The sequence below is a fragment of the Papaver somniferum genome, unplaced genomic scaffold, assembly GCF_003573695.1.
Source record: "Papaver somniferum cultivar HN1 unplaced genomic scaffold, ASM357369v1 unplaced-scaffold_15, whole genome shotgun sequence".
Classification (NCBI taxonomy): Eukaryota; Viridiplantae; Streptophyta; class Magnoliopsida; order Ranunculales; family Papaveraceae; genus Papaver; species Papaver somniferum.
The window spans coordinates 1,862,432-1,884,905 of record NW_020624376.1 but is presented as its reverse complement, the minus strand read 5'-3'; the positions used below and the strand labels follow the sequence as shown (position 1 = coordinate 1,884,905).

General features: G+C 36.3%; 1 protein-coding gene across 7 annotated transcripts; it reads right to left on the bottom strand.

The window, feature by feature from the left end:
- Nucleotides 1-4,683: 4,683 nt before the first annotated feature.
- Nucleotides 4,684-10,021, bottom strand: LOC113335758 (phytochrome A1-like). 7 transcript variants are annotated; one of them, XM_026581777.1, is made up of 6 exons: nt 9,417-10,021; nt 9,111-9,311; nt 7,152-8,917; nt 6,192-7,008; nt 5,608-5,898; nt 4,684-5,303 (listed from the first exon to the last, which is right to left on the bottom strand). In XM_026581777.1, exons 3-6 carry the CDS (start codon nt 8,899-8,901, stop codon nt 5,063-5,065), a joined length of 3,099 nt encoding a protein of 1,032 aa, XP_026437562.1. In that variant the 5' UTR covers nt 8,902-8,917; nt 9,111-9,311; nt 9,417-10,021; the 3' UTR covers nt 4,684-5,062. The 7 variants fall into 7 exon arrangements, with proteins under 7 accessions (XP_026437562.1, XP_026437559.1, XP_026437561.1 ...); XM_026581774.1 differs by having other exon boundaries at nt 7,152-9,323; nt 9,417-9,585; nt 9,727-10,021; XM_026581776.1 differs by having other exon boundaries at nt 7,152-9,323; nt 9,417-9,522; nt 9,727-10,021.
- Between the last annotated feature and the right edge of the window lie 12,453 nt (nt 10,022-22,474).

Genomic DNA, 22,474 nt, shown 5'->3' with positions numbered 1-22,474 from the left:
TTCTTGTGATGATAACTCCTCCGCTGAATCAGAACCTCCTCTATCCCTAGTGCATTTGTCAGACTTTCTAACGATCCGGGTATCAGTTATTTGTTAGATGATGAATGTTTTTTTCCCCAAACTCAATCTAACGACCCAAATTATGGATTTTATCAACCACAACCAGAGGACGAAGTTATGGATACTCAGGTATGACTCAAATTTAGTTAATGTAGCTTGAATTGGGCAAAAATCGGCTCAACTAAAATTTTCATAAACAAATTTCGGCTAGCTCAAAGTAGCTCAGCTACCTGTCCTGGAGAACACGTAACCAAACTTTTTTGTATGTGCAGTTCGATTCCTTGTTTCAGCAGACGCAGGTAACCGAACTCTAATGGAGGTTTTTGACAGTTCGGTTATCTTTTTCCAGAAAACGTAGCCGAACTATTTTTATAGAGTATACAGATAATAGTTCGGTTTAGTCGAGTGTACTACTTTTGTTGCCGAAGATCGCAATTTTATTTAGAGATTAGATAACCGAACTTTGGAGTTCGGTTTAGTCGAGTGCACTAATTTTGTTGCCGAATTTCTAATAGAAAATCGAATGAACAAGTTTGCCAAGATTGCAAAACTTTTCTAGAGTTTAGATAATCGAACTCTCTGTTCGGCAGGGTCGATAAAATTGTTTACATTGCCGAACATTTAAGTGTTTCTTGTTTGTGGTTGGTACTGACGTTGTGTTATTTCTCGTAGGTTGCATGTGATCCAATACCAATGGAAAATCAACCTTCCCCGGCTGATATTTTGTACAAAGACACATCCTGTCACTACATAAATGACTTGGTATTCAAAGATCCGGTAGAGGAAAAGAGTTGGGCTAGACAACATGTACAAAAATACATGTTCGTATTAGTTTTGAATGGGAAAAAAGCAAAATTCGCTTTGAAATGGTTTGTGAGAGAATCGGTGATCCCGAGAAAAGCCATAAGAGCAAGGGTTATATTTATAATGGAAATACAAATCGGAAGAACAAAACTTTCTCAAAGAAGATTAAATACCAATTCAAGCTAGCATTTAATTACAACAAAGATTTGGATGGATGGATTCTCTACAAGGTTATGGAAGGTCGTCATAACCACCCTCGTCTGGAGCATGTTGAAGGACATTTCATGTCGGCAAAGCTAACTCCTCAAGAAATGGACAAGGTAGCTAAAATGAGGACAATGGATATTTCACCGCTTCAAATGTTCCAAATACTAAAGGAGGATAACAAGGATAACCACTCATCTTTGTCCACCATTTACAATGCAATTGAGACAATTAGAAAGAAGGAATGGAGACAAGTGATGCAACAATTGTTTTTTTTTTGGCCAAAGAGAAAGACTACGCGGTTCAAAAGGATGTGGATTCGGACAGAGAGATGACACAACTCTTCATTGCGCATCCAGCGAGTGTTCAATTGGCTCAATGCTTTCATGAAGTTCTAATAATGGATTGCACTTATAAGACGAACAAGTACGAGATGCCATTGTTGAATATTGTTGGGCGTACTTCGACGAAGTCACCATTTACCGTGGCGTTTTGTTTATTAAGGGACGAGCAAGAACCTAGAATTACATTTGGGCACCACGACAAGTTAAGCCAATCTTTAGAGGTGATGATATTCCCGGGGTTATAGTGACCGAAAATGAAGTTGCATTCATAAATACACTAAAGGAAGTGTTTTCGTTAGCACATAATATGCTTTGTATGTTCCATATATTGTGTAAGTTGATGATTAGGTGCAAGCCAATAATTTGTCTACCCAAGAAAAAAGGATATGATGAGATTAAGAAGCTACCGGAAGATGAACGAGCATATGCAAAAGAGGAAGTTGAAAAACAATACGAACTAAATTACGCTAAATGGGTTGCTTTCAACGGTGAATGGGATTCATTGTGTTGGTCTCATATCGAGGAAGAGTATCATCTAAATCTTGCGGAGCTTATCGACCATTGGGATACTCCCGATTACCCCGATGTTTTATCGTATGTTCTTCGACAATGGTTGGAACCGCACAAAGAAAGGTTTGTTTATGACTAACCAACCAATATAAACACTTGGGAAATCAAGCGACAAGTTTGGCAGAGTCGGCACACCACCGGTTGAAGAAGAATCTCTTTGGATATGTGTTGATAATTTCTTAACCGTGTGGAATGCTATGGAAAATTACTTCAAGCGAGACTTTGATAGAATTAAAGAGAAGTTCCAAAAAAATCCGTATATTCAAAATGACCGGAAAATATGCTAATCACCAATTATTCAAGGGAATCCATTACAACGTATCTCGGCAATGTATGAAGTTGTTGATCATAGAAGTCGAGTTGATTGATAAGTGGGAAACCAAGCGGGATGAGGTCTGTGTTTGTAACATGAAGAAGTCTAGAAGTTCGGTTACCAAATCTAAGGTTATACCAAAAATCTCCTTGCCGAAATTGTTACTCTAACTGTCATTTTCAGTAAATTTCGATAATTTCTAATCAATTTCTTCAACAAAAAACTAATTAAAAGGAATGGGTATGAAGGGAATTACCCGCGGATTTGCATTTTACTCGAATCAGGCTTCTTTTTTCCTGTTGGATGCTTGATTTGGACTTGACCTTGTTGTTGAAGTTATTTATCAATTTAAAATGATTTGGCAGATTCACTATATGTGCGAGTCCCATACTCGATCCTGGAAGTCTTGGAGTTTGCTTGGTACGCATTGTTTATAAACGATTGAGTAATCGACGATGAAATTTTTTCGAATCGGCGATTAACGACGATGTTTACGAAGAAGAAGATGAAGAGATGAAGAGAATAAGGATGTTTTTTTTTAAACTGAAATAAATCAGTTAGGTTTATTTAGGGTTTTAATAAGTGGGTTAGATTAGTGGGTAGTGGGTAGATTAGTGAGTTATTACGATTAGGTATAATCTTAATTAGGATGAGGATAAATTAATCATCTTTAATTCTTAGGACACCCCTTAAAACTGTAGGGTAGATGTTCCTATCACTTAATGCTCCCCACCAAAATTGGGTGGTGTCTAGAAAAACGGTTTTTTTTTTTTTTTGATAGAGAAAAAGAAGAACCAAAGCTTTAATTAAAAACCAAGAGTGCTTACAGAAATAAGCCCATTAAACACCAAAAGAGTGCTTACAGAAATAAGCCCAAAAAGAGACAGAAAAACAGAAGGAGAAAAAAAACCCAAACTCAAGCCCAAAGCTTTAATTTTTTTCTCCATCTCTCAGAGACTTTCTCTATTTTCTCTCTGAACTCTTCCCAAACCTAACGGGAAAAGCCTTCTCCTGCTCAAATCGGCTCCCTTGGAATAGATTTGAGCAGGAAAAGTTCAATCCATCTCAATCTCAGATAGAGTATAAAGTCTCATTATGGAGTTTCCAGGCTACTTGCTGCCGGGAATTATGAACTTCCTAGCCGTAATTTTCTATTTATGGCAAGGACACAAGGATTATGGCTACGAGTTTTATCTACTACGGTTATAAGATATACCTAGATATAAACCCAACCTCTTTTTTTTTCTTCTTTTAATCAAAACTATATAGTGCATGGAAATATATTTTACAGCTGAAAATCATTATTTTCCAAGCCGTAATAGCTGATTTACGGTCTAGAAATATCTAGACTTAAATCCATATTTTTTTTGTTAGAACTACATAGGTTTGAAAAATCCTATTTTCCCAACCATATACATAGTTTATGGCAGGGAATCCCTGTTTCCCTGGCCGTAATATAGCTTATTTACGGTTGGGAAACTAAGATCTCCTATCCATAAACCGTTTCAAAAGCTCAATTTTAAACCCTAATTTTATCGGATTTCACATGTTAACTGATAAAAAATAGAAATAAATGGTGGGTTTTTTGTCTATTTCAACTTTTTCATTCACCAATTTTTCATTTTCGATTTTGATGATGTTCTTACATCAGAATCGATGAATCAAAGAAAAAAAAATGGAAAAGAGGGGTGATGGAGTACATGAGAGGCAGAAGAAAAAAGGAGTTAGATTTAGGTTGGTTATAAGGGAAAAATGTTTTTGACTTTTGTACTGGAGATTAGGTCTCCATGTCCACATTTTGGACATTTAAATCCTATTATAGGCCCGAATCTACATTTGGGACATTTGAATCTTATCCGGCTCCCATTGCATTTGCACCCAATAGATTCTTTGGGAAGCCGAGAAAGTAAATCTTAGAAGATGAGAGAGAATGTAACACGTACTCCCTCCATTTTAAAAGGATTGTCGGCTTTGATTTTGTCAAAATATTAATGAGACCATAGTATTTTACTTGACCACCTCTAATTATTTACCTATTTTTATTTTAATGAAAAATAAAAATATTAAAAACTGCCTAAAATTGTCAGGAGGATTAACAGGAAATAAAAAAGGAAAATTAAAAGATATCGAATTTATGAAGTATAAACTCTATAGGGAATTTAATTTTTGGAGCCAAATATAATGTCTTTTAAAAGGAATGAATGATATATTTGTTTCCTTAATTATATAAATTTCTTTAATATTTTAGATTGAATCCCATTGAAATGATTTTATGAATATAAAAAGTGTGAGGTTATATTAGATAATTCATTGGAAAAATACAACTACAAACCGAAGCTGGACACAATTTTGAAATAGACGGAAATGAAATACAGGACAGTCTTTTTGAAACAGAGGGAGTATATATTTTGACAAACTTTTTTTATATACAACACGTGCAGATGACACACAAGTTATTATTCACACACTATTGATAGCACAAAAGCAGAAATGTTAAGCCTGTTTGGGTACCAGATGCCAGAATAAAATTAATTTTGCTTCACAAAAAGTTAACTTTTTTATTTCCAGAAGTCATTCTAATTTTTTTTACCGAAACTAACTTCTGAAAGTCGAAAAGTAAGTTCTGAATGTGTATCCAAACAGGCTATAAGACACTTAACCAACACCACTATCTCCTAATCCTGCACTGCATCACTATTCCTGGAAACTAACACACAGATGGTACATAGATGGGTGAAACTGACTGATTAGCGCTCGGGGAAGAGGCCTAGGTCTTCTTGTTGGGAGTCGAGGCAACAATCTCAAGTGATATAATGAAAGATGACTTCCCCGCTTCTCTTAGAAACCGCACATCACCGTCCATGAGCCTCAGCAACTTCCGGCTCACCACCAGGCTAATCCCCTCTTCTGAAACCACGGGTGGAGTTTTTGTCTCATGACCAGTAGTGTAGTTTTCAAACATCTCACTCAGCAGCTCTTCAGGTACCCCATCTCCCGAATGTGTGATTCTTCCAAAAGGTAAAAATTATAGTTTGAGAACTTTAAAGCGAAATTGCAGAGATATACAAACACGAACATAGTGCATCCCCTTCGTATGCATCTTGTAAGTTAATAGCTAGATATTTTAATCCACATATTCATTAGGCCTTGGTGAACGAATTAGACTCCTGACTTGACGCGATATTGGAGTGAGTAAGGCCAGTAACTTTCTACTATACTTATTTCGGTAACTAGGGTGACTAAATACAAAATCTAAGTAAAGCAAATACAGAGAATAGAAAATAACAAATAGGTGTCTGCCAGTTTTAATACCTGAGCTCTAGATGAGCAAGATGAACCCTTTCTAACAGTCTATCTTTGGTCATCCTGACAGCAATCTCAAGCTGACAGCCATTTGGAGTGTAGTTCACAGAAACCAATAAGAAATCAGCCAGGACCTGTTGAAGCCTCACACTGTCTCCGTAGAGTCTTTCAGCCATGATCTCCTCCGATGTACTAAGAGTAAGGCGGATACCCTTTTCACTGCTCTTAATCATAAGTTGACTTATGGAAGTAAGCAACACTTCTTGCAGAGTGAAGTCAACCTTTTCCAAATCCAAACAACTGTTAACAGCAATGAAACAAAGGTGGTATCAGAGTACAGAAATCAAAGGTAAGCAAGTTTATATTACCCGTTTTCAACATGAGAAATCTGTTCAATCCCAGCAATAGAGCATTGTTGTTATACTAAGCGTTCGAACGCAATCTGAATTTTAGCATCTAAATGAACTATTGAAGTTAGGAGTCAACCACATCCTAACAATTCAGAAAGCTACACATCAAGTTAGCATCTAAATGAACAATTATGCAATATAAAAGACATGACTTAAGTTTGAGTCTCTCACTGACTCACTTACCCATCCATGATGCTCTCAAAATCAGTTTCATCAAGAACTTTATTCAGTTGGCGTTGACAATGCATACTTGTGTGCAAAAGTTGCTTCTGTTCATCATCCAATTCAGTTTCCTCTATCATTTTCCTGGAAAAGATAATCCCAGAGAGAGGATTTTTTATCTGTTTCTTTATATAAGTCAACTCCTTCACTCTTTTAATTGCAGTTTGTTCGGATATACGTTGAACATGAAGTGCTTGTTGCAGCTCTTGACTAGCAGTCTGCAAGAAGCAAAAGAGTCCAGTTAGAGTACCCTCTGCGTCCATTTTCTTGGTAACGGACAGCAAGCAATCTACATGCTTCCCATTACGCGCTATAAACCCAAGCTGAACTCTCTCGGCTTCTTCACCCATCATTGCATTATTGAGTATGACCCCGAAGTTCACAAATGCCTCCTGGTTCTTGAGAGGACAGCATCCGATATGATTACCGAAAACCTCACCTAGTAGCATCTTACCAATCACTTCATCCCGGCTCCACCCAGTCAACTTGGTCATTGCTGGATTCCACTCAGAGCACCAGCCAGATTCATCTGTGCCAAATATAGGAGGTATAAGTGCACTTGGGTTCTGCACAATTGTTTTATAATCTCCTTCGATCCGAGTGAACTTGTCCATGGCCTTCTTTTGACTGGTCATATCTTGTGCCACAAAACAAACCCCAACAACATTCTCCCAAATATCTTTGCTTGCACAAGCGTTCACAACTAAGCTGACAGGCCCGTTATCTTTGCGAGAACCGTGAGTTTTCATCTCAAAATGAACATTTTGCTCTTCCTTACCTGGTTAATAAAGACGGTGTAAAAGATTAGTCGTATTAATAAACACCACCAAACTATGAAAAACAAGAGCCGGGAGGAAAAACAAAAAATTAAGTAGAGAATCATATGCAGTTGGAAATGAATAAAAATATGATATGACATACCCTGTAGAGCCAAGTGCAACATCTTCTTGACCGCAATAACCGAAGAATCTTCCACCAGTGTGAGCAAATGCAGCCCAATGACTTGATCAACAGGGAGACCAGTCAAATCTGCAATTTTTGTATTCCACCTGTTAATGAGTCCATCAACATCAACAGCCAATATCGGCGCCGTGGCTGTCTCCATCAAACGGACCAGCTCATTTGTCACCGCCTCCAATTCCTCCACCCCTTCAAGTTTAAGATCATTGAGCTTCGAATGGATTAACACACTGGGATGTTCATCCTTGGCATCCATCTCACTGAAAGCATTCCTGAGGATAAGCTGCAAAGAATGGATTGCATCCATCTGAAAATCCTTCCAAGGTGCACTTCTTGTCTTAACCAATTCAAGGAATGCCTTAAATGAAGATCTAGGGTGCATTACTCTCTCATCATCCTTCTCGCCTGGTATGTGCTTAGCCCCAGCCCACCGAATCTCTGCTGCAGTGTGAGACCGGAACCAGAAAAGCATATCTTTTGAGGTTATCCTCACAGCAGCCATCCCGCAAACTGCGTCACCAAGTGAGAGAGCCCCCGGATACCCCGCATCGTATAAACTATCGGTACTCAAACCTGTGGAGTCCGCGTGATACTCGGATAGCCAAGAGGCAATATCATGTATCTGGAAATCATTTGGTGTCATTCCAAGACGCCAGATTTTATTTTTGTAAAATAGTGCAGCACCATCACATTTTACAAGGTCCAGAACATTAGGATTCTGTGATATAATACCCAAAGGTGCATCTCTCATCAACATATCACACAAGAGTGTCTGGGTACGTAAAATGTGCTTTTCGACCATCTGATTTTCCAATTCAAACTCCTTGATAACATGGATGGCAAATACTTGAGTTAAAAACTCACAGGCATATCTTAAAGGAAAAGGAACAAATCTTGGAGTTGTGTGATGACACACGACTAGTCCCCAAAGCCTTTGCCGCCTCTGTGGTTGTGCAGACCCAGAACCATCTTGTTTTTGCTCATCACCGTCATTGATTACAACCGACATAACCAGAGACGCACCTGAATCCATGTTTTTCATGTATTGCAAGTGGCAACTATGTGGAGCTCGAAGTGTCGAACCACACAAGGTGATATCGAACGGTAATTTATCATCCTGGATGACCTTAGCATGCTTAGCCCGAATATCACATATCATGCGGGTTCTGTTCTTTACGAACAAAAATCGAGCAGCTTGAGGAATGTCCGTGGCTGGATAATGCAAACCCAGATAAGATTCGAGACCAGGTTTCGTAACCTCAGCAACGAACTCACCATGATCATCCTCATGAAACTTATACATCATCACTCTATCATAACCAGTAAGTTCAAACACTTCCTGAACCACCGTATCACACAGCCTTTCCATACTCCCACTGGGCAGAGACTGCAACCTTGCAATCGCTTTGGCGGCAAGCTTATACGACTGTAGTGCACCAGAACCAGCCATGGGAACTTCATAAGGCATTACCGGCTCGAAATCAATAATCAAGCTACCAGTGAGTCTGTGCAGAATCGCATACAAGGGCTTTCCAGAAGTCTTGCAGTGAATTAAGATCGGATTCAATAACGAAACATCCGGAAACCCCAAAGCCTTGTAAAGAGCAGAAGCACTTGATGTAGTGAAAATGATTCTAAGATCAGTACCAATGCCAAGAAGAGGAATATGGCTGTCATCACTTGGGACAGCATGACTATCCATGGTTAACATTTCAGGTGCATTTTCACTGTAAGCAATGACTTTGAATGTTTTTTCATCTATCGCTAATAGACAACCGAATGGTTGAATAAATTTTAATTTCAAGAGCTGCTGGAGGTATACAGCAGTAACTTTATCAGACCTAGGTGGTTGTTGGTTTTGATCAGGTCTATATTGATTAGAGGCTAGAGTTACTGATCTAGAGTAGTCAAAAGAAGTACCTCCAGATTCCTCATACTCAGATTGGAGCTTAGCATCTATTGTGGCCTGTGCTATGATCCTAGCATCACCCTTCGAATTGCTTGATGAATTGCTCGAAGATGACCGACTTGGCCTAGACGAAGACATCTCCAAATTCTATCTCTCTCTACTCTACTCCAAAGATTACAACAACAAGAAACAAGAAAGATGCACACCCGTTTCTGTCCAAGTGACTGGGGATTAAAAAAGCTTAAGAAATGAAAATCTAATTCAGAAACAGCTGAATGTAAATGTACACGGAGAGAGCATACAAGTGAGAACCTTACCAAGTAAATGTATCTAGGATCATATGTGGTGTGCTGTGGGGGTGTGAATTGCATATGGATTTCACGTGAAGGAAATCACCCCTATGAACAACATCTGTTTGTTTTTCTGTCAGAAAGAAAATAACAACAAAATTTGTATCATCTTACAAATAAAAGTTCCTCCAGCCACCTGTTTGTATATACAAAAACTATCAGATTACTATGCAATCAAATAAATCTCAAAAGTCCCAATTTCATAATAATAAGTTTTAATCAAAATAACTAAACAACATTAATTAATTATAAAAAAGTAAAGAGTTTGAACAAAAACCCCTCGTTGAAGATTAGAAAATCGAATGATCGTATTTTGATCGAGAATGATTAAATATAGCCCCAATGTGGTTAGAATTTTGAAGTTTGTTTCTTTTCGAAAAACTTGGAATGGGGTATGAATGAAGAAAGGTTTGAACAGAAGCTAGCTCGTCTTTTGGGGATTTCTTTTGATGTTACTAATCAACGCTGACGGACTCGGGAAGCATAAGAATTTTCTCCACGCCCCAGGTTAGTCCTCTTGTAGATTTGCCGGCACCACAAACAGGTCTTATTTCTACTTCTTCCTAGGGGAGGAGAGAGGAAAGAGAGTGCCATATAAGATATAAGGTAGAGTTGGAGGTTATGTTTGTAATTTATATGGTTAAACTAGATGACTGATGCAACGGTGCGAATGTTTTTAAATTGTGAATCCTGATAATTAGAAAATTTGGGGAAAATCTAAAAAATGTTGGTATATTTCCGCGAAAGAAAATAAAAAAATATTGTTTTTAACCCAAGCTTATTATAGGGGCGGCATGATTTATTAGAGGGGCGGCATTGTGATAGTAATGTACCTTTAGTTGGTTAGGGGATGTCCTAAAAGGGATGTAAATTGACTAGATTACCCTTTTCACCTTAAATCAACCAAAATCAAATCAATTTTTTTTAAACCTAATGAATCAGAAAAAATCAAATCAGTTTTTTTCATCATCTTCTTCATCTTCTCTTCTCCTCCATCAACCGTAACCTCCATTAAAACTGAAAATTTCATCGTCTTCGATTAATCGACGATTCGAAAAATGTTTGGAAAAACCCAGTTAAGGTTTAGTTTATCGTGTTGGATTTAAGTTAATTTTGTATCAAAAATTAGGGTTTTGTATGAAAATTGAAATTTCTTGTTGCATGTGAGTTACGGTTGGTAATAACTAAAATACGAACCGTAACTGTAGGTTGGGTTGATGTTACGGTTGGTTTTAACTCAAATACCAACCGTAAGTTCTTAGTTTTGAGAAATATGTTCAGTTATGGTTTGTATTTGCATCATATTTATCAACCGTAATTGAGTTACGGTTTGTTACTCAAACAACCATACCAACCGTAAATAATCCTTTGTCTTAAGAATTTATCAAATAATGATTTACGGTTCAAAAGTTAAGTTGACACACCAACCGTAGGGTAGTTACGGTTGGTCTCGATTCATTAGTTACCAACCGTAATTTAGTTACGGTTGTTGTCCAAAATTAATTACCAACCGTAACTGGTTTTACAATTGGATCTTTCCCAAATTTAACCAGTTACGGTTGGTATTCGAGAACTTACGAACCGTAAATAAGAGTTATTGTTGGTCACGAGCAAAATTGCAACCGTAAGTTCTTCTGAAAATTTAAAAGTTTTGATTTTGTTACGCACTTTAAATAATTTTGAGCGAGAAAAAGCTAATGGGAACTAATTTAGAAGTATACCGAGTCACTGGAATCACTCATTTTGGTTGAGTGAATCAAAATCTAGGGTTTCACAGATATCACAAAAGTTTTGTTTTTCTTCTCCTCTAAACTATTTTCTTTTTAACTCTAAAAATATGATTTTGTTTCGATTTTGAGTTAACATAAGTGAAATTAATCATTAACACTAAACTTGATTATTATCACTAAACTAGGTTATCAATAATGAGGGTTAATTTGTCATTTTCAATTTTTTTGATAAGGGACACCTTGAATGATCATGTAATGATCCTTTTTGTCCTATTAGAATGCCGCCCCTCTAATAAAACATGCCGCCCCTATAATAAGATTGTTTTAACCGTGGTAAGTCTTAGTCTCTTGTTGGAATCCTAGCCATACGATTACCATTTTTGCGATTTTTTTTAAAGACACGTGATTTAATCGAATTTCAGTCAAGAAACGTTGACTAATCCGAGTCTGAGGTAAACGAGTTATATATACATTTCGACTCGATCTCTGATTAGCTGATCACACGAATCGTACAAAACGCTGACTGCAAAAGTGGGGATGATCTATAATTAGGCTTTTTGCAACTATTTTTCAATTTACTCAAAAAAAAATTCTTTTTTATTTAGATATGACGAAGAAGAAAAACAAAACACTACAACTTAACTATCCTAGGGTACGTTATCCCCATTAAGTCATTAGATAAACTCTCACAAATCTCTCTTGGTGGTTCAAACAGCCACACACCCAATAAACTCTTCTTGCTAGCGCCCTTGGCTAAAACATCAGCAACATTATTAGCCTCTCGATACTTATGAGAAAAACTTGTAACTTCAAATTTCTCACAAAGAAACTTAATATCTTTTTGAACTGCATTGAGATACCAAGTTGTCTCGATCTCTCCTCTACAAACTTGTATATCATACATTGAATCACTCTCGATTTCCAACTTCCTAATTCCCAGAACTTCAGCCACCAACAGACCTTCTCTGATAGCACATAATTCACCCACATTACTGCCACAATTGTAGGTATACTTTGCAAATCCACCTCGAAATCTTCCTTGCTCATCCCGAATGGCTCCGCCTATACCTGCATTAGGAAGACCATAATACGCACCATCAGTATTCAACTTTGCAAATTCTTGTCTAGGAAGTTCCCAATGGACATGAATCTCCATCTCCCGTCTCTTGTTCTGTGAATTCTTGCCAGTTAAGGCACTCTGATACAAGAAGCTTTCCTCCGTTGCTTTCTTAATAATCCACCTGCAATTGATGACTTTATTCTGAAGGTAAAAGTTATTTCTTGCAATCCAAATCTGCCACAGTAAATGAGGGAAGAAACTAATCGAAACTAAGTCACAATAAACCTTATCAATTTGTGCAACCTTTTTAAACCAAGAGGGATTAAAGGGTTCAAGATTGAATTGCACATTCCAATTGGTATGAACAAAATTCCAAACAGGTTGGAAGACAGGACAATTGAATAAAATATGGAAAGCATACTCAATATTGTGATTACACATATCACAAGTAGGAGTATCCACAATATTTTTTCTGTACAACTTCTCCTTAACCTGCAGCTTATCAATCAAAACCATCCAGATGAAGTTCCTAATCTTCTGAGGATAAGGAAGACTCCAAATATACTTCCAGTCCTTATTTCTGACAATCAAAACCATCCAGACAGTGATAATTACTTTTTACAGTAACATCACCAGAAGAGGTAAACGGCCAGACCCTACAATCACGAACAGAGTCTGCAAAAGGAATATGGATGGAATTAATTTTATGCGCAACATCAGAGGGGATAGAAATAACTACACCAGTAAGGTCCTAAGAATTCCTAGACTGGTCTATAACATCACTAACCATCAGATTATGATTGCTAATATTTTCTCGAGGAATAATCGCTTCTATCGGATAGTCACCAACCCACTTATCCTTCCAGAAATTAACATCCTCACCGTTTCCTATACGCCACACCATTCTCCCTTTAATTAAATCTCTACCCTGAATAATGCTTCTCCAAGTATGAGAGGATCTAGGCTTAATGCCACAATCCCACGAGGTGGAATTAGAAAAATATTTAGCCCTAAAAATTTTGAACACAATGGAGTCCGTGTCCTTACTAACTCTCCGATCCATTTTCCCTAGCAAAGCAAGATTATTCTTTGTCAGGTCCCTTATTCCTAAGCCTCCACAATCAATGGTCCTACAAAAGTTTTCCCACCCAACAGAATGTGACTTATTCTTATTCTTTATATCTTTCTAGAGAAAATGCCTTCTAAACCTATCAATTCTTTTAATGATACCAGCTGGGAGCTTCATAGAGTTCATAATGTGGTTAGAAATAGGATCAATGGCATATTTAAGTAAAGTGGTTCTGCTCGAAAAGTTAAGCATACTACCTTTCCAGCCCTGCATTCTAGCTTCCACTCTATCGACAATACTAGAAAACATATCATTACTTAATCTACCCCACTGCATAGAGACACCCAAATACTTATCTGGATTAGGACTGAAATTCACACTAAGAGTGGAAGCAAGAGCCATACCATCTCTCTTTTTAAGGTTTGCAGAAGTAATAAGAGTGGATTTGTTAAGATTGTACTCTTGTCCAGACCACCTGCAAAACTTGCTAAGAGCAAGTCTTATGGTGGAATCCATCCATCTTCCATCTTCTATGACACCTCAACACTTGGAACTGTTGATGGAAGCGCAAGTCTAATGGTGGAACACAGAAAGCGCAAATAAGAATAGCGTAAAACGCGAATAATAATAGCGCCAGGGAAAAACTATTTATAATAGCGCTAGACTTTAGTCAACGGTCAAAACGCCAATCTTAATAGCGCCAAACGCTAATCTTATTAGCGCCAAACGCAATTGTTAATAACGCTAAGCGCTAATCTTATTAGCGCTTTTTCGTTCATATATCCAGTGACACCATCGACCCCTTCTTCTTCTTCCTCTCACAGTTCATCTTCTCTGAAAAAAGAAGAATTTCAACCTAAAACCCCCTTTCTTGATTCTCATAGCACAACTCAAATAAATCAAATTGCTTCAAAGGGTTTTTTCTATGCTGCACAAGGAATGGACTCAAACTTAAATTTCTCAATTTGATTGAGAATCCAAAGAGAGGTTAGTTGAATTGTAATTTGAGTTTATTTTATAGTTTGATGAAATGTTAGGAATTTAGATGATATTAGTGTTGATTGTATGCATGATACTCGATTGTATGATGAATGATAACAATTTTGATTCACAATGACGAATTTGGGGTTTTAGATGATGAATATTGTGTTATTTGGGGTTTTAGATGATGAACATTGTGAAATTGCCATGAGATAATGAATTAACATGTGTTAGTTACATTATGTAAGCAATTTAAGTGCATTGTGTGACTATATTGATTTTAATTTGATGATTTTGTATAGATTGTGGATATGGACATGTTTATGATCTTGAGTTCAAAAGAACCGGATGAGAAACATATTTCTACAAGTATAAACCCACTTGATACACAACATGATATCACGTTTAGAAGTAATCTAGAAGACCTTGAGGATTTATATGACCGTGTGGTGGTTCATGAAAGTGCTAGTCAAGTTCTTCAAAATTCCGGCCTTGCTAGATTTTTTGAAATTAGAATTAAGAGAGTTGATCAACAACTAGCTTATGCAATCATAGAAAGGTGGTGGTACAGTACTAATTCGTTTCATTTCCCAAACTTTGAAATTGGTTTCACCCCTTTAGACTTTGTTCACTTAACTGGAATTCCTATTGGAAATGGTCGTAGAAGATTGGAACACGCCTCTACAAGTAAATGGAAAAGTAGAGAAAACCAACAACTAGAGGATACCTACTTTGGATCTTTGCATGGGTATGCAAACTACAACAAGAACTCACCTGAATTTCCTTTTAGTTGCCTCACAAACTATATCAAGGACAATCCAATTAATGATGAAAATTGGGAGATTGTGACTCGATACTTCTTATTATGGGTGATTTCAAAATTTTTATTGGCACGTACCACTACAAGATCAAGCAAAGGTTGGATCGCTTCCTTGCGTGATTTGAATGCGATTGGTAATTATGATTTGGGTTCGGCTTGTTTTAGCCACTTGTACAGTAGCATGAGTGTGGTTGCTAGAGGTGGAAAAAACATGTGTGAATTGGCGATAGTTTTGAATATTGGTTTGACATATATTTTCGTACTTTTACACCTTTTCTCCAAGAACACTAGTACAATCCTTCACATAGGCCACGTTTTTTGGTTTACAGCCTAGCCTCGTTTCGGGTTATTTGCGTGGCTATTGGTCATATGTACAACTATAGCCACGTTTTGTATTACCATGTAGCCATAATGCACCATTTGGTCATGGTTTTAAACCTAGATCTATCAATTATAGCCATAAACACCTTTTGGTCATGGGTTTAAGTCTAGACCCATTACATGTAGCCATTGGTGAGAATACAGTCACATTAAGCAATTCTGTAGTGTCGAATATATAGGTTGGTTTTAGACACACCTATTGACTCGTGACAGAAATGAATCTGATTAAGCCACTTCAATTTGTTTATGTGTCCGAATAGTTGGTCTCATTAGACATACATCTTGTGACTGAGACAAAAGGCTCTGCATGGCCATCAGCCATGTTTGGCTTTTGTTGAATCTCAACTAAAGTCAGGTGTATTAATGGAACCAGGTCAAGAACTCTAGGACCTGAACAATAACCAATTCTTTTTCTCCATTTCTTTCCACCCTCTAAGCTTTACTGGGTCATGACACTTTTGCTGGAAAGATGGACACTACGGAGACCCCAAATACAAAACTAGTATGGGACGGTTAATAATGACTGGCAGTATAAAATAACCCTACTAGACATAGCAGTTTGCAGCTGCTTTAAATTTGTCTGTACAGTTCATACTGATGGTGTAAGCTATGACTTGAACCAACAACTTACAATACGGTTGTAAACGATCACAACCATTAGAGAGAGACCCAACACCACATTGAGAAAATGATATAAAATATTGATAACTAGCACCTGTTTCATAGTATTAAGACGGGTGAATGCCTCTTTAATGATTGGTACACAAAACAGGATATCAACAAGATCTTCGAATAACAATGGAAACTAGGTATACAAATTGTACTTGCATATGATGGGCTCCTGCAATGCTTGGGAACTGGTTTTGGCAACTTGACAGCCACAACAGAAAGTACACCTGACTGGGGAGAACCTCAGTTACCATAGCTTGTTGCAGATGCATATTGATGTGTGCATGACCTCTGCATTCTCCTAAACATGCAATTGACCAGCTTAAATTTCATAAAAAATGGAAGAACAAAACAAGCATCTTACACAACACAATGACTCACTCCAAAATACATCATATTAATTTCATCAAAAATTATATTTACGTACAATTAGTACAATCCCGAGACAGTTGTGATTGTACATGGGTCATTAACAACAAAACAGCCGTACAATTCTATCATTCTATAATCCAAGAACACCCTAGTCCCCTTTTTTTTTATCCTATGTCGAATCTCTATCACATGTTAGATTTTTATGTTTCTTATTCTAGCATATAACTGCTGCATTTTGCACACAATGTATCATCACTAAGTTATCTCTCTGCAATCTAAATAAGTGTTGGTAGAGACGTATCCTGCCTATATAGATTATGAAAGTGAACGATTTTGACCTTGTGCAGCTATAAATCTTTGAAACCACTAAAAAATATAAACATGCTTATGACACAAATGGAAACAAGTTTTTGCCATCAGTTCCAAACATGCATTAGAGGCTCTCGAACCTTGTGATCGAAAGCTTGTATTTTCTAGACAAGCTGAATAATGGCGATGGACTTGTAGAAAATAACGGAACCTGCCAGGAGGGAACGACTGTAACCAAGCTGACTTTTAACCAGCTCTGGATATAATTGCCCTGGGGTTTGCAGTGGGATTTTGGGGTTTGTTCTTTTTTTTTGCTTGTAAAGGAACAAAATTGTGGTTTCTGTATTGGAGAACTATAGACTCTAAATCAGTTAAAATAGTTGAAGGATGTATTCATAAAAATTGATAGTTCTAAAAATGAGTTTTCTTTCTACATCAATGAGAAAAATTACTATAGTTGATCTAAATAGGTTTCTATATCATTATCTAAAGCAGTGACAACTGACAATTCAAGTCCGCTATCTTTTCTAACAAATTCAATCATATCATAACCCAAAACAACAAAAAATTTAACAGAGAAGAACACTTATGCTATGGGTTTGCAAATAAAAGATTAGGTTTACCTCTTGAAGCTTCCCTTTATGTATAAAAAACTGATTGCAGTATCACAGCAGCAACTTTCATAGTGACGCTTTCTTTGGTTTTAGTAAGCTATTTAATTCTTGTCAAGCAATTTATCAAACATTTAGCATTTACCGAACTTGATAAGAATGAATAATTGTTGACTGTAAATCACCCTTTAATAATCTTATAAACAGTATCACAATCTTGAGTTTGTAAAACCCTACCACATCCAGTTAGTACTCAATAATGCCTATAAATGATGCAGAATCAAGAGAATATCCCCATAGCAGAGGAGAGAAGAAGTTCCGCGGATAAGGTCCTCGCTGCAGCAAGCCAAGCAAAAAGGTCAGGCAACAAAATAAAACAAGCCTTTTTCTCTAAACCGGACACCCCACTACACCTTCATTTGACTGTTCATCCACAAAAAAGGGTAGAAGAAGAAGTGAGAGTTAAAAGAAAAATTCTTGTCATATACAACATGTAATTCTAAGTAGTACAAGCAAATATTTTTGTGTTTTCCCAACTTTAGAAGCAACAATTCACTTCCGGGGTGGCTTAGAAATCGCAACAAAAACTCAAATTAAAATCACAGTCCACATATATAGAATCTCAGAATAGAGGGAGAATAGAGCCTAATAGTTTTTGCGATAGAACATGTCAGCCAAGTTATCATTTGTTGAGTACAACATCGTCTGTGTAAGTGGTTTCTTAAAAATTGGTCAAAGGATTCTTATCTCAAATTGTCACTAGTCAATAATGGGAGTATGACCTAATGCAATGAATTCTTAACCTTGGTCCTGCAGGCTATGAAAAAGAGCTAAATTTTTTTTTTAAGTCAATTCACATTATACTAGTTAATGAAGAAAAGTTCAAATCAATTAAACAAGTTGGCAGGTGTTAGAGTTTAATGCTAAAGTTAAATCTATAAATAGTAGTCTGTAGTTGAGCCATTCTGCATATTCATTCATCAATAGAGTTGTTTAGTTATCCATGAATACATTCAATAAGACAACTAAAGTACCAGCATTTCTAACGTATCTTGTTTAGTTAACCATGAATACATTCAATAAAAACATACCCACTGCTTTTCTTGGATCTCTATTTTTAAAAGTAATTATAGTAGCAAGTTTTCAAGTACAACAGTAGACACACCAGAAAGTTGGGACAGTCTGAACATTCTGTAAACTTTGCGCGCTCAAGTATTGCCACAAATCATTGGAGAAGGCATTGCAAGAATAAAATGCCCTACCTGTTTCTAAGATTTCAAATTGAATGGTAACAGTTCGATCCTAAGTTTCTAAGCTGTCGACATAAACTGCGAGTCAACCAAATCTAATTTTTCAGTTGGACACTACTGACACATTGCTAGTTGGACCATCCCCTGGCAATGTACTCACACCATTCCAATAATTAAGATTCCAAAACATGTTATTGAAGTACCCTCTCCAATTCACCCTCTTTATTGAAGTACCCTCTCCAACTCAAAGCCAAAAATCTCTAAATAACAAATACTCCTAACAATCACAACACTTCACACAGTCCAGGTAGTCTTAATTATGAACCATTGAAAGTTTGATGTACCTTCATTCTGGGTTCAATCTGTGTAGGGATTTCGTTAAACCCTGGATAACTCGACTTGGGAGAGCTATCATCCTTATTGTCTGCTTCTTATTTCCCTCTCCTCATGTTTTTAAACTTATCCTGCCAATCCTGCTTTCAGGTCAGTCATAGCACCAATACTCCCTAACTGCACACCATATCCAAAAATGCAATGATTCACTAGTTTCACACAACAATTCTACAGGAGTTCTACCAACTTATAATTTGAACTACAAGAACTTAGAACTTAACACTGCACAAGCCCTGTTAGTTATAATCAAACCATCATGACATCACACTCATGTGTACTCAGCAAGTTTGTGAATAAGAAAAAGTGATTCATCTCTTGAAACATTGAACAGGGAAGAAACTTTTCAACAACTCAACAAATTTTAAATCAAATCATACCCATAATCTGAAAATTTCAATAATCAAATCTATAATCAGCCATGAAAAATACGAGAATAATAAATAGACCTAGCTTTTATTGATTTTGAACCGATTCACATGAATTCAATCAAATAATAATTCACATAATTAATAATGAAAAACAGATCTTCATACCTCCAAAATCAGTGTACGATTATAGGAAAAAAGATAAATCGATATATCATCTTTTTCTCCATCTTCAAATCTCTGACAAATCAATAACTTATAAGAGAAAATATTAGATTACCAGATTGGTTTTGATTTATGGTTGATTAACCGCTCAGAGAGGTATTGTGTTCTGATTTTGTTGAGAAAAATAGTACTCTGCTTCTTGTTTATTGATATTTTGGTGGTTTAGTGGTGAGGTTAGTTTTCTCGGAGGCTTCGAGGTTCGAAAGAGAAAAAGAGTGTAAACAAAGATGGAGGAATATAATAAGACCTGGTTAGGGTTTTGAGGTTAAAAAAACTATTGAAATTTAGGAGGAAATATTGCGCCAAAATTTCGTTGTTCCCGCCCATGGAGATCGCAGTTTTCCCTCCTTTGTGTAAGATTGATCCATATGAGTTTTTGTGTTTGCATTTATACTCGTTCGATTAAAGATTTTGATTTTCTATTGGTCGAATAAACACCATACAGATTATGTTGTGCAGTTATAATTCGCTTTTAATGTTTTTAAAAACATATATCCCAACAGATTATATTTTGTGTGACTTAAATACCACTTGTCAAACCATGATTGGTACCACATACCACATCAAAAATATATTTGTCGAAATATGTAACTAACTTATGTTCAATTTTGTAAAAAAAAAAGAAAAAAAAATGGGAGATCAAATTGATGATTATGTGATCCAAGTTTGTGGTTTCTTACTGCAAGTCGATGTATGACTAATGAATCTAGTGAGATCAAACGAAGTCCCTCGACGAATTCGAATAAATCATTTAAAATGGGTTGAGGCTAGACGAAGTTTGTACTTGAATAAAAATATAAATATTTAAACCGACCAGAAAAAAACTAAATATTTAAGCATAAAAAAAATCGGGCTAGCTGAAATAAAATTCAAAGTCCAAAATTGATGACTAAAGGTGTCATTGAGTGAGACCGAAGTTAATAAGATCCAGTGAATTTGAGTAAAATTAGATTCGATTGGATGTAATCTAATTCCAACGGGTTTCTTGGTTGTTTTTTAGTTTTTATACCAAAAGAAATATATTTAAATTAAGCCACACTTGAAAGAAGTGTTCCTCCAGTAATCTGAGGCTAATAATGTTAGGTGGATCAGTAATCGGATCCTTAAATTTGTGGATAATTGGTCAAAATAAGCATTATCCAATGACCGTGGGATAAAAGGTAGTACAATGTGTTTGAACTAGAAGGGATTGGGTGGGTAATCGGTCATATTAGGTATCATCAAGTAATTTTGAGTATGATTTGATGGAATGAAGAAAAATTCTCAGTAAAGTTGGATTAAATTTGTGAATAACCATTCAAAAGCGTTACCCAGTGATTGTGAAAGAAATTTGAATATAATTGGATTAAATTAAATGGAATTAGGTAGATAATATACCATATTGAGTATGGGTATGAGCATGATCATGTGATTTTAAGTATGATTTAATGAAATTGAGCAACATTGAGTAGAACTGGAATAACTTTGTGGATACTCAAGCATTATCCAGTGATTTCCGAAGAAAGTTGAGTATAATTGGATTAAATAAGATGGATTCAGGTGGATGATCAGTTAAACTGAGTATTATCTAGTGCATTCAAATCCAACAAAAAAAATACAAAATATGAATGCATACCGAAAAAATTATTGTGAAACTGAAACATGAATTGGTACGCCGAGAAAAACTATCAATTTAAACAAAAATATTCGGAAAATTATAAACTCCTATGAATCAATATCTCATGTCGAAGAAAATTAACAAAAGTACACCCATTAAAAAAATAGCCAATAAGAAAATTTAATCAAAGTTTGTGATCCGTAATTGGGTTAGTTTACACTAAGATATCTAGCGTCCAATACGATCACACAGGATCGAACGAAATCCAAAACCATATAAATAATTTTTGGCATTTTTTTTGAAGCATAAAATAACGTTATTAATAAACTAGAAAGAAATTGTACACGAATATGTTGTGTTTAAGGAGTCAGCTAATACAATTTGATCCATAAAAATTGGGACAATATGGTTTCATATTGTAGTCGAGAATGAACCTGGATGGCTTCCGTCTACTGCTTGGTTTGATAATCTATACGACATCTGGTTTCCCTCTCGGTGGTTCTGATTTAGCGTTTTATGTGAAAATAATCTTATCCAATATTTATTTTTGATATCATACCTGAGATATATCAAGACACCCTTTGGTATATTGTCTTCTGTTACCGTCCTTGTCTTTGTCCCTATGATCCTGGTCCAGGTTAAACTATAAAATTAAAGAGAACCAACTTAAAAATAAGATGAATTCCCATATATGTTAGCTAAAATGTTAAAATGTATTTGCATTATGCTTTAATACCATTGGACAATTATGTCAACTGACTCAAGTCTGATGAAACAACATTGCTGATGGGGGTGTTATATTGCTTAGGATGTACCCAAAACCAAATAAGACAAAACACCAATTCCCTTTGGTTTGATACACCCCGAGCAATATGCTACCCCCAATTAGAGCCATGGAAAAATACCAAAACATTTTAAAAATGCGTTTTTGAAATCCAGCATTTTCCATGATTGTTAAAGGCTGTTACCACTTCTGCTAAGGGAGGATATCAATCCAAGATCCAACGATTGAGATTACTTTATATGGATTGGTACCCGCCTCTAACAATAGCGGTATCAGCCTTCAGCAATCGTGGCATTTTCGTCATTTTCCGAATTCATTTTTATTAGGTTTACATAAATTACACGCATTTGCTCCTTGCTTTGTTTTCTCCTCCTCCAGCAACCCTAAGAAGAAAAAAAAAAAGTATGCA